The 13,717-nt window shown below is 65.3% G+C and overlaps 1 protein-coding gene across 1 annotated transcript; it reads right to left on the minus strand.

Annotated features, from left to right (window-relative positions):
- Nucleotides 1-277: 277 nt before the first annotated feature.
- Nucleotides 278-10,449, minus strand: ACOT7 (acyl-CoA thioesterase 7). The gene is made up of 9 exons (XM_082777128.1): nucleotides 10,324-10,449; nucleotides 9,795-9,912; nucleotides 9,329-9,485; nucleotides 7,648-7,739; nucleotides 7,306-7,420; nucleotides 6,183-6,269; nucleotides 3,652-3,768; nucleotides 3,016-3,200; nucleotides 278-1,004 (listed from the first exon to the last, which is right to left on the minus strand). Exons 1-9 carry the CDS (start codon nucleotides 10,374-10,376, stop codon nucleotides 900-902), a joined length of 1,029 nt encoding a protein of 342 aa, XP_082633254.1. The 5' UTR covers nucleotides 10,377-10,449; the 3' UTR covers nucleotides 278-899.
- Between the last annotated feature and the right edge of the window lie 3,268 nt (nucleotides 10,450-13,717).

A 13,717-nucleotide genomic window follows, 5' to 3' on the forward strand; every position in this document is an offset into this window, starting at 1 on the left:
TGTCCCGCGAGGGTCCCCCCGGACACCCCCGCCCCGTCCCCACAGCCCCCTTGGATTGGAGACACGCTTGGGAGCCAGCCCAGGGGTCTGCCACCCCCCAGGGCAGAGGCTGGGGGGCTGCGAGCCCACCCCCCCGAGGATTACAGGGAAATGTCAGCAGGGAGCAGAACGCCCACGGCACGCAGCGCCGCTGCAGCTCGGAGCCAGGGTTCGGAATAAGCTCTTAAGCCAGCCCTGCCGCTGCTTCAGGAAAAAAGTGACACCCCCTTTATTCCAGTCAGAGATGACAGACTTTATTTATGTCACAGAATTCCTCAAATAACTTAGATGCACACGGAGATACTACCTAGGGCTGTCAATGGAAGGGGCTGAGACATTCAATACAATACTCGGTCGCTTTTATAGGCGCAAGTATCATAAATAAGCTTTGGTGTACATTTTTTTAGGACATACTGTAAGTTTAACACAGCTTCACAAAGAGTCGGGGCCTCGTGCGTCCCTTGTGCTGCCACGTGCGTGCGCGCCGCTGCGGTGGGGGCAGGAGCTTGGGATTAAACCCCAAAACTGGGGCTCTGGAGCTCGCTGACAAACCAATGCAAATGCTCCTGAGAGCCAGGCAGATCCCGGAGGCTTTCTGGAGCATTTAAGCCGTTTAATACACAGGGTGAGGGCGGTAAATCCAGCAGCAGCTCGCTGCTGGCATCGCTGCGGCGCACCCAGAACACCGGCTCTGCTCGAGCCCGCTCCTGCGGCACGGCACGGAGTGGTGGTGGCAGCGCACGAGGCCCCGCACACGTAACACAACACGAATGGGGACGGGGAGGTTTGGCCGAGTGAATACTTGAGCAGCACGCGGTCGCCGGCGGCTCTCCTGCGAGCGCTTTGGTCCGGGTCGGAGATCAGTGCTGGGCAGCCTGCTGCATCTGCGCCTGTCTCTTGGCTTTTGTTTGGAGGTATCTCCCCTTCCCTTCCTCGAAGCGCCTCTTCTCGTCCTCGGTTTCCGTCTGGCAGTAACCGAAAGAAAGCAAAGCCACGAACATTAGCTTAATGAGGAGCTGAACGGGCAGATCTGATGCGTGGGCAAGTTTACGCGGACTTTGTTCAATCAATAAGTTCAGTTCCCTTCCAGCTGTCGGCGGCGCCCACAGCACCGTCCGTGGGAGGTGCCGGATGGAGCCTGGCCACGTCCTGGGCACCGCCGGCTGCTCCTGCTGCCCACGATGGGACAGCACCCTCACCTCACGGCCCCTTGCAGTGACACTTCCACATTGTCCCACATCCCTTGCACCGTGTTCTATCCCCTCTGCCCCAGGCTTGGCCAGCCGTAGCCTCTGGATGCCCCGCGGATGAGGGAGCTCCTTTCACGGCCAAGGGACGCTCCAGCACCCGGAGAGGACTCAGGGTCACAGCAAGGCAGCCCCAAAGTCGCACCCCTCACCCCCAGCACTGCACCCATGCTGCTGCTCACTCCCAGCCCTGCAGCCACGTGCCCCATGCGGGGGGCTCCAAGCAGCCCCCAGCCCGCCAGCCACTGAGCCCCCAGCATGGATGCCCTTCGGGTTAGCTCGCAGCAGAGAGAAAAAAGAAATGCCATCGCTGCACGCAGCGCGGCTCCCTCTGAGAGCTCGTTAAAGATGCATTACTCTAAGCTCCACTGGGACAATAGAGATTAATAATTAAATTGCTGCCAGCAAGAAGATGCAACTCTGCTCTGCCTGGACTGCCTGCTCGGACAGGCAACGCAATCACAGCTGAAAACTTGGCTCACCCTGATGTCAAAGCCCTACAGAAAAGCAACCCCTGCTCCCTGCATGGCAGTGGTGCCACACCACGGGCTGCCCGTGACCATGGTGCTGTGGCTGCCCCGGTTCAGCGACCTCTTTAATTCAGAGAATCACCCAGAGGAACCCAGCCTGAGCATAACAGAGCCAGCAGCACCCCCGTTAGGGATGAGCACAACCTCGTCTGGCACCCAGGCTCCCCACGGCTCAGCTCCTGCCTGCGAGGGAGGACACCAGGAGCCCCGCGCTGCTGCGGTGCCACCAAACCCCACCAGGACATATTCACAGCAACAGATGAATAGCTCGCAGCACATTCCATTCCAGTAACACGCGTTCCCTAAATTATTCAGAAATTTAAAAAAAGATCTCCCGAGTTCAACTTCGGCTGGGGCTGGAGCCAGAGGCAGCGCAAGGGTTGGACGCGAGCGTTTGGACACGAGCGCCTGGTGGGAAACCTGCCGGGCAGCGGGCCAGATCCTGCCCTCCAGCACCGCCAGCCCCGTGGCAGCACTCGCACTCGCTCCGTGGTGGTGGAGCCGTGGGGCTGCCGGCCTGGCCAGCGCCGTGCGGGGTCTGAGCCAGCCCCAGCCCGCGGGAGGCACCGCGCCGCCTGCCGCAGGAAGCGGGGATGGGAAACGGCTCCGAGGAGCGCAGCTTGGATGGCTAATGTATAATTAGCCCACAAAATACTCCAAAATGTCACAGAGCGCAGAACAGAAGGAGATCTACTCGGCATGAAATATTAATCAAGAAACAACTCCCTGCCATCAGCGCTGCGTCAGCTCAGCGCCGCCGGCATCCAGGAGCCGGGAGCGGGAGGAGGGCGGCGGGGCCGGGGGCTGCGGGCACCCATCGGGTCACTGCGGGGAGGGAGGAAGCCGTGAAGCTCCAGCGACAGATTTCCCTCATGTTGTGAGAAAGGAAAAACAAATCTCTGTGCTGGCAGTTTTCAACCAGAAGAAATTAAAATAAATAAATAAACAAAACCAACCCCGAAGCCTGGCTTGGCGAGGCTCATTTGTGCTCATGTTTTTCTGCTGAACAATTCAGAGGAAGAGGTTTTGTTGGACAACAAAGCCCTGAGGGCATCACATGAAAAGCCCAAGTATGTAAAATATTCGGCGTTTAATAAACAGGAAGCCTGAAACCTCCCGTGCTTGCAGCAAAGAGCAGAACATTTGTGTTCAGAAGCCCGAGCAGCATGGGGCTGTGTGCGCACCGAGCGAGCTCTTACCAGCAGCTGAGGGACAGGCAGGGGCTTCCCCTCCTTGCTCAGGGACACGTAGGTGAAGAACGCGCTGACGGCACGGTATCGCTCCTGCGGCTCATCCACGAAAGGGTCGGCATCCACAAAGACTTCGATTTCCATGGACTTATTGCTCGTGAAGGTCATGCGCCCCGAGATGGTGATAACACTACCTGCAGAGAGCGGAGGGGTGGCTCACCCACGGGGGCACCACGGCCACACCTGTGAGCAGAAAGCTCGCCACGTGCAGGCAGGACCCACGGGACCCTGAGCGTGCCCACGGGGCACCCGCAATGCCCCTGGCAGGGCTCGGCCCCAGGGTGCAGCCACCAGCGTTACCCACGGGACAGGGGCTGCCCCAGCGACGCTCCTCGCGCACCAGCACCACTCAGTTTCGGGCACCCTAGGTTAATTTGATGCCCAAAACCATGTCCCAGGTACCGGGTGCCTGCTGCCCCAGGTCTCCTCTCTGCATCAGCACAGGGGATGCTGCAGATTTCTGCTCTTTTGTGCTTTACCAGGACCCGGCCCGTGGGCAGCTGAGCGCCACACGAGGCTCACCAGGACGGCGTTCCCCTGCGGCTGGCAGAGACACCGCTGCCTGCACCCCCGCACCCCCCTGACCTTTCTTGATCTTCTCGTGGAAGTTGATGGCATCCACGGAGGCGGTGACAATGTTGGTCTTGCAGTGGCGAGCGGCCACGATCCCGGCGACCTCGTCCATCAGCTTCATGGTGACCCCTGAGGGAGGAAGGCAGAGCTGTGGCCCCCTGGCCCGGTGCCGATGGCCGCCAGCACCAGCCCAGGGCTGACAATTCAAGAGCTAGAGTGTTTATTTTGGAGCTTAAAGACTACAAAGCCCGGAAGGCTTCCTCTGAGAAGCCTGTCTGTTCCCACTAAGCAAAGGGATCTTTTCCCCTGGCTGCACAGCCCCGTGCCTCCTGCACGCCCAGCTCGCTGGTGCACGGCTCAGGACCCCCGTCCTGCCCGGGCAGCTCGCCCCTCGCCAGGCCCTCCCTCACCGCATGCAGCGGAGCTGCCAACCCTGAGGAAATTACTCCCACAAATTGCAGTAATTTCTACACTCGGTATTTATAATTTGAGATTTGCAGTTTGAAAGATGGCAACAAAATTGTAGCATTTACAGTCTGACTGTGTCAGGTCCCTGGGCTTTTTTTAAACAGAGACAGAGCCCTCTCCGAACACGAGTCCCAACATCTGGTGGCAGAGATATTTCTGAATTCAGCGCTGAACTGCCTGTGGATCTTGAAAGCAGCGGCAGCGTGTTGACTAGGTTTGAAGGTTCTATTTTTAACAGCGTTTCCTTAATATATATATAAAAATGGAAGCCACCCCTCCTGAAGGCGGGCGAGGGGCGATGCCCTGGCCCCCGGCGCAGCCACGAGCCCCACGTGCCTCCACCGACCTGGATGGCACCGGCCCCAAGGGGATTTGGGCGTTGCCATGGCAACCACCCATTTTTATGGCCACCAGGCCAGTGCCAGGCCCTGGGGAGGAGGCGGCGTTTGCTCGTTCCGGACCCCCCCAGGCCGTGTCACTGCGGGTTTGCCCACCATGCTGTGTTTTTATTTTCCTGCCGCAGCAGCAGCGCGCTGATGGCACCCTCACGTTTCCTGCCACGAGCACTGAGGATGGCGAGGGATGGCCGGGAGCTGTCCCCACTGCCACGGGCACGCAGCAGGGGGAAAACCCATCAGAAACCTGCATCCCCCCCCAGGGCTGCCACCGCCGGCCGTCCCCGCGCTGCCACTGCAAACAGCCCGGCTGCTTGGGATGCCTGACAAGCACAAAAAATGAGAAATATTGTGCACTCGTGATAAGATTTAAGTATTTTTGAGCAGGTGCCTGAGCACGGTGCAGGTGCCTAGCGCTGTGTCCCCACGGCAGACATCGTTCCGCAGCCCTGGTGGGATTTTTCCAGGGTCCTGTGACTCGCGCTGGGATCAAAATAGAGCGTGGTGCCAGCGCCGCTATTCTTACCGCATCTGTTGCCTTGTGCTAATTAGGCCTCACAGCTGCTAATTATACCTTGAAGTTTGGTGGCATCTCAGCTCTGTTCTTCGGAAGGGGAGACAAACACGTCCCCGTGCCTGGGCCGTCAGAGCCACAGGTGCCGCGGGTGCTTCCCTGCGTGGTGCCATGGCCCGTGCCCCGTTGCTGGTCTGCCTGCTCTGTCTTTGCCTTCTCAGGGCACTGCTGAACCAGGTACGACTGCATCCACCTCCTGCAGGCGCTGGAGCCACGAGGTTCAGCAGGGGGCTGCAGGGATCCCCTGGGGCCAGCCCTGGGGTTTGCTCCCTGCCAGCCCCCAAAGCCTCCGGTGGGCCCCGGGGACTCACCAGCTGCTGGCAAGGGAGCAGCACAAGTTTTCCACCTGAAAAGATTCACGTGGCCAAAAGCCTGTGCAGTCTGCACTTGCTCCATTTTTGCTAAGATGCGGTGTTGTGTTTTTTTTTTTTTTTTTCCATTTAAAAAAAGAAGTTTCCCATGCTCACCCTGTGCTGAAGATCACCGCATCCGTAACCAGCACCGATAAAAAATGCTGCTTCAGGTGCGGTAACCCATTACTGCTGCGCTGAAAGCCCTGCTCGTTTCGTTTCAGACACACGCAGACAGTCCTTTGTAGGTAATGAGAAAATTGCTCTCCCCAATTATCCTCACCCTGTTACTCCATTTACCATTCTCCACGCTCCCAGGGGCTCGTTCCCGGCTCTCTGAGCCGCTTACCACGCGCGGTGCCATTAGGCACTGCTTCGGGATCGCAAGCACAAAAACGCTAAAAATGGAGTAAATGGTGCATTATAATTGTCACCAAACACAGGATCCAGGTATCAGCTGCACAACACACACAGCTAAAACGACGTGCAGAGGGGCACCTGGCAGCGCTGCCGCAGCCCAGGAGGCGCAGCGCTTCGCTCCTGGCAGCGAGGGTGCTTCACCTGCTGCAGCGCTTGCTTACACCCCAAAAAAAAAAAACAATTTGGCGTGCTGCTGCTCTCCAAATCCAGCCATACAGTGCGTTTGCTGTGGGCAGGAGGCCGGGTGCCTCAACCCCATCAGCTGTGGGGCTGGGGCGGCGCTGAGCGGACCCCCTGGGATGCGGCCACCTCCCGCTCCCCGCGGTGCTCACTCACCTCCGTGGACGAAGCCGAGCAGCGTGCAGTCCGACGGGCCCACCAGGTGGATCAGGCTGGACTGGCTGTAGCCCACGGTGTGCGGCTCTGCTCGCAGAGAGAGACACGGAGGGGTTAGCGTGGTGCGGCGGGTGCCTGCCAGCCCACCCGTGGCAGCGTCCCACGCGCCCTGGGGAAGGTGCTGCGCCAGCTTCTGCAAACTGAAACGCTCCCAAGTCGGGACAAAACACCTACACTGGTCCCGAGAAGCCCTGAAAGGACAGGGTACTGAAAGCGTGATGAACGGCCACCTCCCTGCTATTTGCCTACCGATTTTATTCAAGCTCTGTTTTTTCTTTGAAAAGTCAGCAGGAGCCTGAAAGCAAACTGGAGTGCACTGAACGCAAGGGGTACCTGCAAGGTTTTCCAAACCTGGCCTGTTCACCCATCTACGTTTGGCAGCGTCTCAGGGGACCACACTTTGTGCTCAGCCTCAACATCTCTGCTCCCACCCCCCAGGTAGCAGCACGTATTCCTGTACAGCAGCACAGATGCTCCCGCTGCCCACCGTGCCCCCAGCCTTACCTTTTGTCTGTCTGTCTGTGAGCAGGGAGAGCAAAGGAAAAAAAGGTATTTAAGCAACTTTCATCATTTATTACCACGGAGGTGACCCAGTTCAGTCCCCACGCGTCCGTGTGCAGCCAGGCACATTTGGCATTCTCAGGAGCTGACACCCTGACCCCACGGCACTAAGGGTGTGGGTATCTGAGTTCTGTGAGAAACGCTTTTGGGGTCCCTGGTAGCTGCAGCATCACCAAGCCAGGATGAGGGCCTGAGCCGTGGCTCCTGCAGCTCTCTGAGCAAAGCTGGTTCTGTGAACGTGAGCTCCAGAAGCCCGGCTGCAGCTGCCTGCCCTAGTTTTGTGCCCAAGCTCTTCCCTCTGCCTCCCTGCTGGACCACAGGGCCCGGAGGAGCTGCCTGCAATGGACTGCAAACGCCCAAAGAACTCCTCCTCCTTGGGCATACCAGCAGCAGGAAACTCAGGAAAATAAAAGATGCTTTCCACCTTCCTTTAGCCAAGGGAGACCTCGCAGAAAGAACGGAGACACCCGAGGACAGGCGCTGCCAGCAGGGGCTGCGTTACCTGGGTTGATCACCGGCAAGATCACGTCGCCGTTCCTTTGCTTGGTTTCCAGCCGATCCAGCTTCTGCTCCTCGTAGCGCTTCCTCCCCTCGTCCTCCTGCTCCTTCCGTGCATACTGGAAGGAAAAACACACTCGGTGGCAGCAGCTGGGTGCCTGTTGGCAGATCCAGGCCCCCCCAGCCCTGCTCACACCAGGGACACCGGGCAGCTGAGCAGCGCCGTCCCTCCACCACCATCCCTCCTCCGGGACCAGGCACCGTGTGCCAGCAGGATCCCCTCTCCCACCAGCACAGGGCTGTGCTGGCTCTGCCCCTGTCCCCCTGTGCTGGCACCCAGCCCTACCTGGATGGGCGGCACCTCCACCACCTTGTTCACGTTCTTCAGGGCCAGCGGCACGTACCACAGCGTCGCCTTGTTCGTCACCTTCTTGGCCCCTGGCAGAGGGAGGGCAGCGTGAGTGTGGCAGCCCTGGGCACATGGCGCTGCCGGCGCGGCTGTCGCGGCACACCCCGGCAAAAACACCCCGAGGAGCCCAGCCAGTAACCATGGCAACCACAAGGAAAGGGCTTTTGTCAGCTCCGAGCCAGCCGCGTGCGCTAAATTATTCCGATTTTTGGTTGAAACTCATCAGCCGCACCACAACAGGCCTGCGGAGCTGTGCTGCCCCTCCCCAGCACGCTGCCCGGTGCCCATGGGTGCCCCGTGTCCCCACAGCCCTCGGACGGGGGGCTCGCACCCACGGGTGCCGGAGGAGCCCCCCCGGAGCCCCCCACCCGGCCGTTCCGGGAAGCCGCGCTCTTTGCCCCACGCTGCTTCTCAGAACTGGCGATCTAAAACAGGGAGGTGGGAAACGAAAGAGAAAGCAGCCACCATTCAGCGACTTCTGGCTGCTGGTTGTGGTTCGGTTCCTCCATTTCCTTCTCGGGATTTAGGAGAAGGAGCCTGAGCCAGCTCCAGGGAGAGCCAGGGCTGGAGAGACCGCGCACGATGCTGGAAGCTCGTGTCCTCCCCGGCACTCCGGGGGTAGCAAGGAGGCAAAACGAGAGGAAAGGCTCCTGCAGAAAGCTGCACGCCTTCAGCAAGCACGAGTCAGCACGTCTGCAGCCCTCAGCAACAACCCCCATGGGGCTGAAGCCCTGAGCTGAGCAGAGTGCTCTCGTCTGGGGCAGAGAAAGAAGAGCAGAGCTGTGGGCCCCAGCCCGATGCGATAAGGGATGAGGCACAGCGCTATCAGCACGGGCTCTTTGCTCATAGCAGGTGTTTCTCCAGAGCTCTGAGGGCCAGGAGGTGTTCCCGGCCCTGGTGGCACTGCACAGCTGATGCAGGAGCCTGGGGTTTGCCAACACGGCTGCGCTCGTACCGGCAGGAGTCCCACGGCCAGCAGCGGGCAGCTGGAGAAGGGGATCCGAAGCAGGACTGCTTTCCCCCCACGCCCAGAGACAGCACCACGAGATCTCCTTGAAAGAAAAACCGAAGTCCTAAAAAAGCAGATGCTGCACCAAAACACAATGGGGCACCTTGATGCAGACCCTCTTCATCCAGGAGGGAGCACAGACCCACCACGTGCTCCGGCAGCCACCACGCATGGCCAGGGGTCCCCGCGGTGCCCTGCGCGCTGCATCGGGACCGAGCTGCGGTCCCACAGCTTCTGCCAGCAGCAGGGCCTGCAGAAACACCCGGCGAGAGCCGCAGCACGCAGCGATGCTCACAGCCAGCACAGCCCCCTAGTGTCACGGCCGCTGCTCCCGGCACGCTGCGGCACCAACCTGCCGCCTGCCGGGCACCGGCTGCTCCTCGCAGCATCCCTTGGGGACCAGCACCACGGCCCCGGGGCCGATCGCTGCATGTCCCTGCCGTGCAGGCTGCCCCGTTCACAGAACCACACGTAGCGAGGAGCTCGGCTGGGCTGGGGCACCCCCAGCCCGTGGCACAGCCGCGCACGGGGCAGACCCCGACACTGCTATATGGGGACAGCTCTGGTCCCCATACGGAGCAAAGCAGAGGGCCACCCGGAGCCGTTTACCTGTCAAAATGTTCTCGGACATGACGTTGACCTGGACTTCCACCGAGTGCTTGGAGGTGTAGGTGATCTCGGCGCTGACGTTGGCCACCTCGCCGATGCACATGGGGGAGAGGAAATCCGTCCGCTCCACGCGCGCCAGCGCGGCCACGCAGGGCTCCTGGGGGTGCAGAGCGGCGGGGTCAGAGCTCCAGGGGGGGGAGGAAGATGAGGAGGAGGAGGAGGAGGAGGACGGAGCACACCCTGCTCCATCGCAGGACCCCACGGGTGGGGGCTCAGCACCCGCTGCACCCCCCCAAAACGCTTCCCCTTCCGCGATGGCGCGAGCAGCGCGTGGCTTCCTCCGGCTGCACGGCAGCAGGAAAAGGGGCACCCCCCGAGCCCCGGGGCCCGACCGAGGCTTACGGGGGGCACCCAGACACCCCCCGACGGCACCCCCATCCCCACCATCACCACCATCCCCGCTCACCCCGGTGCCGGAGTTGCAGTGCCGGGTGCTGATGATGGCCCCCGCCTCCTCGATCATCTTCAGCACGGTGCCGCCGTGCACGTTCCCGGCCACGTTGGCGTCGTCGGGCCGCATGATCCTGCGGAGGCACCGCTCAGCCTCGGGGGGGCCCGGCCCGACGCCCCCCCCCAGCTCCTCCCGGTGCCCCCCGCCCGCCATCCCCGGTGCCCGCCGGATGCCCCCGACGGCAGCACGTGGCGCCCGCTTCCTGCCCGTTTCCTTGGAAACCTCCCGGTACCGGCAGCGGGGCGCGGCCTCCGGGGGGGGGGGGAGCTGTGCTCGGACCGCCCCCCAAACCCCCCACACCCCCCAGCCCCGCCCGGCCCCCCCCCCGGCCCCGCCCGGCCCCGGTCCTGCCCCTCGCAGCGCCCCGAGGGCGGCCCAAGGGCACCGGCACCGGGCGGGGCGGCGGCACCGGGGGGAAAAAAAAAAACAAAAACGGGCGGCACCGGGCGGGCACCGGGGGTTGGGGGGGGGTCGCGGCCGTTACCTGGAGACCTGGATGGTGGCCGGGCCCGGGCCCGCCGCGCCCCGCTCCGACATGGCGGCCCCGGTGCCCGCCAGCAACGGCGCTGCGGCGGCGGCGGCGGCGGCGGCGCGGAACGGAACCGGCACGGCCCCGCCCAACACAACCCGCCCCGCCCCGCCCCGGCCGTGCGCAGGGGGCGGAGACACCGGGGGGGGCGGGGCTGGGACGGCACCGGCACCGGCACCGGCACCGGCACCGGCACCGGGACCCGACGGTGCCCAGGGCGCAGCCCCCGGTGCCGGCAGCCCCCCCCCGCCGCACGCCTCTCCCAGCACCGGAGGCTCCCGGTGCAGCCGCCCCACCCGGTGCTACCCCCGCCGGGGGGACGCCCCGGGGCACCCCAGAGCCGCTCCCGGGGTGCGGCAGCCCCCAGTGCCCCCGGCTGAGCCGTGCCCGGTTACACCCCGAGCATAACCGGGGGGCTCGTTCCCCTCTCCAAGCCTCCGTTCCCTAAAAGCACTGTCACCAGTACGGCACCTGGCCTGGAGCTGGGGGAGCCCCGCAGCCAGCACCGGGTGCCCTGCACCCAGGCGGGTCCCGGGACCCCCCTCTGCACAGCCGGGCCACCGGAGCCCACCTGCGGCCCCACCACGGGGTGGGCAGCGAGACCCCGGCCGCCCGGGAGCTCAGCACCCACACAGCCCCAGCTCCTGCCCCCCCCACCCATGCTGTGCACGCCCAGGGCCCACGAACAAACCATGGGGTGCCCAGCACCGTGCAGACACGTGTGGGGCTGGGGCACGGCTCCCTGCCGACACCCGCTCCTTTCCCACGCTCGCGTGGAGCTTCCCTGCCAGCCCCGGGGGCCGCGGGCAGCGCCCGGGACCCTGGAAGTGCTGAGCGAAACTGCTTCGGCACCCGGAGCCCCCGTGGGCGGCGGAGCCGCTGCGGCGTGCCCGGGCAGCTCTCATGGCCCTGCCACGGCTCCACGGCGAGCGGCCCACGGGCAAACCGCCTGTCCCCGCGCCAGGAGCCACCCCGCCAGGCCCTGGCTGCAGGCACGGGCGGGATGGTGGCCCCACAGCTCTGCCGTGGGGCTGGGCTCTGCCCCGAGGTGCTGCAGCCCCACTGCTGCCTCCCCCTGCTCAGCTGCCCACCCCAGGAGGCTCGGGGATGCCGCAGCCTCGGGGCCTGTGCAGACACCTGCCGGCACCTGCCCGAGCAGCAGGACGCCCCGTCGGGCCGCCCGCAGCCCCAGCCCTCTCCTTCCCCAGCCCTCGTGGTTCCCAGTGCTCGAGGGAGCCCCGTGCCCAGTGTGCTGGGAACTGCTGGGAGCGATGGGCCAGGGTGGCTGGAGAACACACGGGGGGTTAGCGGGGATGCGGCACCTCCCCTGTGGGGTCCCCCGAGACCCCAAGGTGGACGCAGCTTCCCCAGCACCCCAAAATCCGCGGCCAGGAGCTGGCAGGGCCACCGCGTGCCCACATGTGAGGCCAGGGACAGGCCCAGGCCTGACGCAGGAGCGGGGTGCGAGCGCTGCCAGGCCGTTGCGTCAAGGCGCCCGTGCCGCAGCTTGCCCGGGTAATTACCGGGGGGCCGTAGCTGCGGCCGGACCACGCTGGCTGCTGCTTCACCGCTCCCGGGGGAGGCCTGGGCAGGCGGCGGTGCCTGGGTGCAGGCAGGAGGGACGTGGACCGAGCCGGGGCACGGTGCCACGGCAGCTGGGGGCCAGCCGGGCTCCCCGCGGTGCACCCCGGGCAGCAGAGCGCAGCTTTGGCAAAAGGTTTATTTGTACAAAGGGGGTCCCTGGGGTCTGTACAAATAAATAGGGCTATGTACAGCGATGCACTGGGGGGGGGGGGGCTACCAGGGCCGCCAGAGTGGGGTGGCGGGCGGCGGCGGGGTGGCCTTGGGGCAGGTGGCAGGCGGCAGCTCCGGGAGGTGGCGGCGGGCGGCGGGTGGCGGCGGGGGGGGCAGCAGGGTGCCCAGGCGGGCCAGGCAGGCGCGGTACCCGGCACGGAAACTCTCGGAGGGCTCTGCGGAGAGGCGGCCGTCAGTGGGAAGCCGGGAGGGTGGGGGGCCAGGGGGCGGGCGAGGGGTTGGGGGGGGGCTCACCTGGGGCCGAGGGCGCAGCCGGCACCTCCTTGAGGAACTGCACGGTCATCTCCAGGATGTCTGCCTTCTCCAGCTTGGAGCAGCGGGAGCTCTGCGGGGCCGGCGGGTCAGTGGGGGCACCGGGCACCGCAGGGAGGGGGCACCGGCACCGGGCACGGGACACGAGCTGGGGGGGGGCCGGGATGGGGCGAGAAGAAGCGGGGGGGGCGCGGAGAGGGAGGGCAGGGCCGGGGGCTGCGGGCAGGGGTTGGGGCTGCGCCGAGGGGGCGGGCGGGCAGGGAAGGGGGGAGCGGGCAGCGCCGGGGACCGGGAAGGGGCTCGACGGGACGGGGCGGCTCGGGGGCGGCTCGGGGGCGGGGGGGCCGGGGCCGGGGCACTCACGTCCTTGCCGACGAGCGGCAGGATGAGCGCCTTGAGCTGGTTGAGGCTCTCGTTGATGCGGGCGCGGCGGCGCTTCTCCAGCAGGGGCTTGAGGGTCTGCGGGGAGAAGGGGGCGGTGAGGGCGGCCCGGCCTCCACGGGACCCCCCGGGGGGGGGCGGCCGCTCACCTTGCGCATCTCGGCGGCGGGGCGGCGCGGGGGCCGCGAGGGTGGCGGCGGTGGTGGAGGGGACCCCGTCGGGGACATCGTGCTCCGGAGCTCCGCCGCCGCCGCCGCCGCCTTTATGGGGCCGTCGGGCCGCCCCGCCTCCCTCCCCGGGACGGCGCCGTCGGGGCAGGGCGGGCGGGCACGGAGAGGCTGGAAGGGAGGGCAGGGAGGGGAAGGGAGGGCAGGGAGGGGAGGGGAGGGCAGGGCAGGAGGGAGGCCGGGCAGGTGGGGAGGGAGGCAGGCGGGGAGGCCGGGAGGCAGGGGGGGAGGCCCGGCCTCGCCGCTGTCCGCGGTGCTGGAGGCGCCCCCGCCGCTGTTCGCGGTGCTGAAGGAGCGGGGCCGGGACCGGGAGCGGGGGGGGGGGCGTCGGAGCCTGCCCCCGGTACCGGCCGTCGGTGCCCGAAGGGGCAGCCCCGCGGTGCCGGTGCCGCCAGGGCTGCGGGCCTCGGGGGGGCGGCGGAGGCACGGCGGGACCCTCACCTGCGGCTGCCGCAGGACCGGGGGCGCCCGAGGGGTGGGGGCACCCTGCCGGCACCCGCGCCCCTCGCCGCCTCCTTTCTGCAGCGCGCCCGGACGGGCAGCTCCTGACACAGCCCCGGATCTTATCCGAAAGTGAATTTCTCGTCCCGAGGGCTCGAAAACGGGGCCGAAACGCGGCGCCCAAGGCTGCCGGGAGACGCAGCGGCTGCCCACGCCCGCGGCACCCCCGGGGC

Source organism: Aythya marila (assembly GCF_965140915.1).
Source record: "Aythya marila genome assembly, chromosome: 21".
Lineage (NCBI taxonomy): Eukaryota > Metazoa > Chordata > Aves > Anseriformes > Anatidae > Aythya > Aythya marila.

Excerpts from the sequence above, each read along its gene's own strand:
- ACOT7 (XM_082777128.1), bottom strand. The coding sequence starts at position 10,376 with ATGTCGGAGCGGGGCGCGGCGGGCCCGGGCCCGGCCACCATCCAGGTC. Across the intron at positions 7,421-7,647 it reads TGGAGGTGCCGCCCATCCAG|TATGCACGGAAGGAGCAGGA; the intron begins GTAGGGCTGGGT and ends TTTTCCTTCCAG. Across the intron at positions 3,769-6,182 it reads GCTCGGCTTCGTCCACGGAG|GGGTCACCATGAAGCTGATG; the intron begins GTGAGTGAGCAC and ends TTCCTCCCTCAG.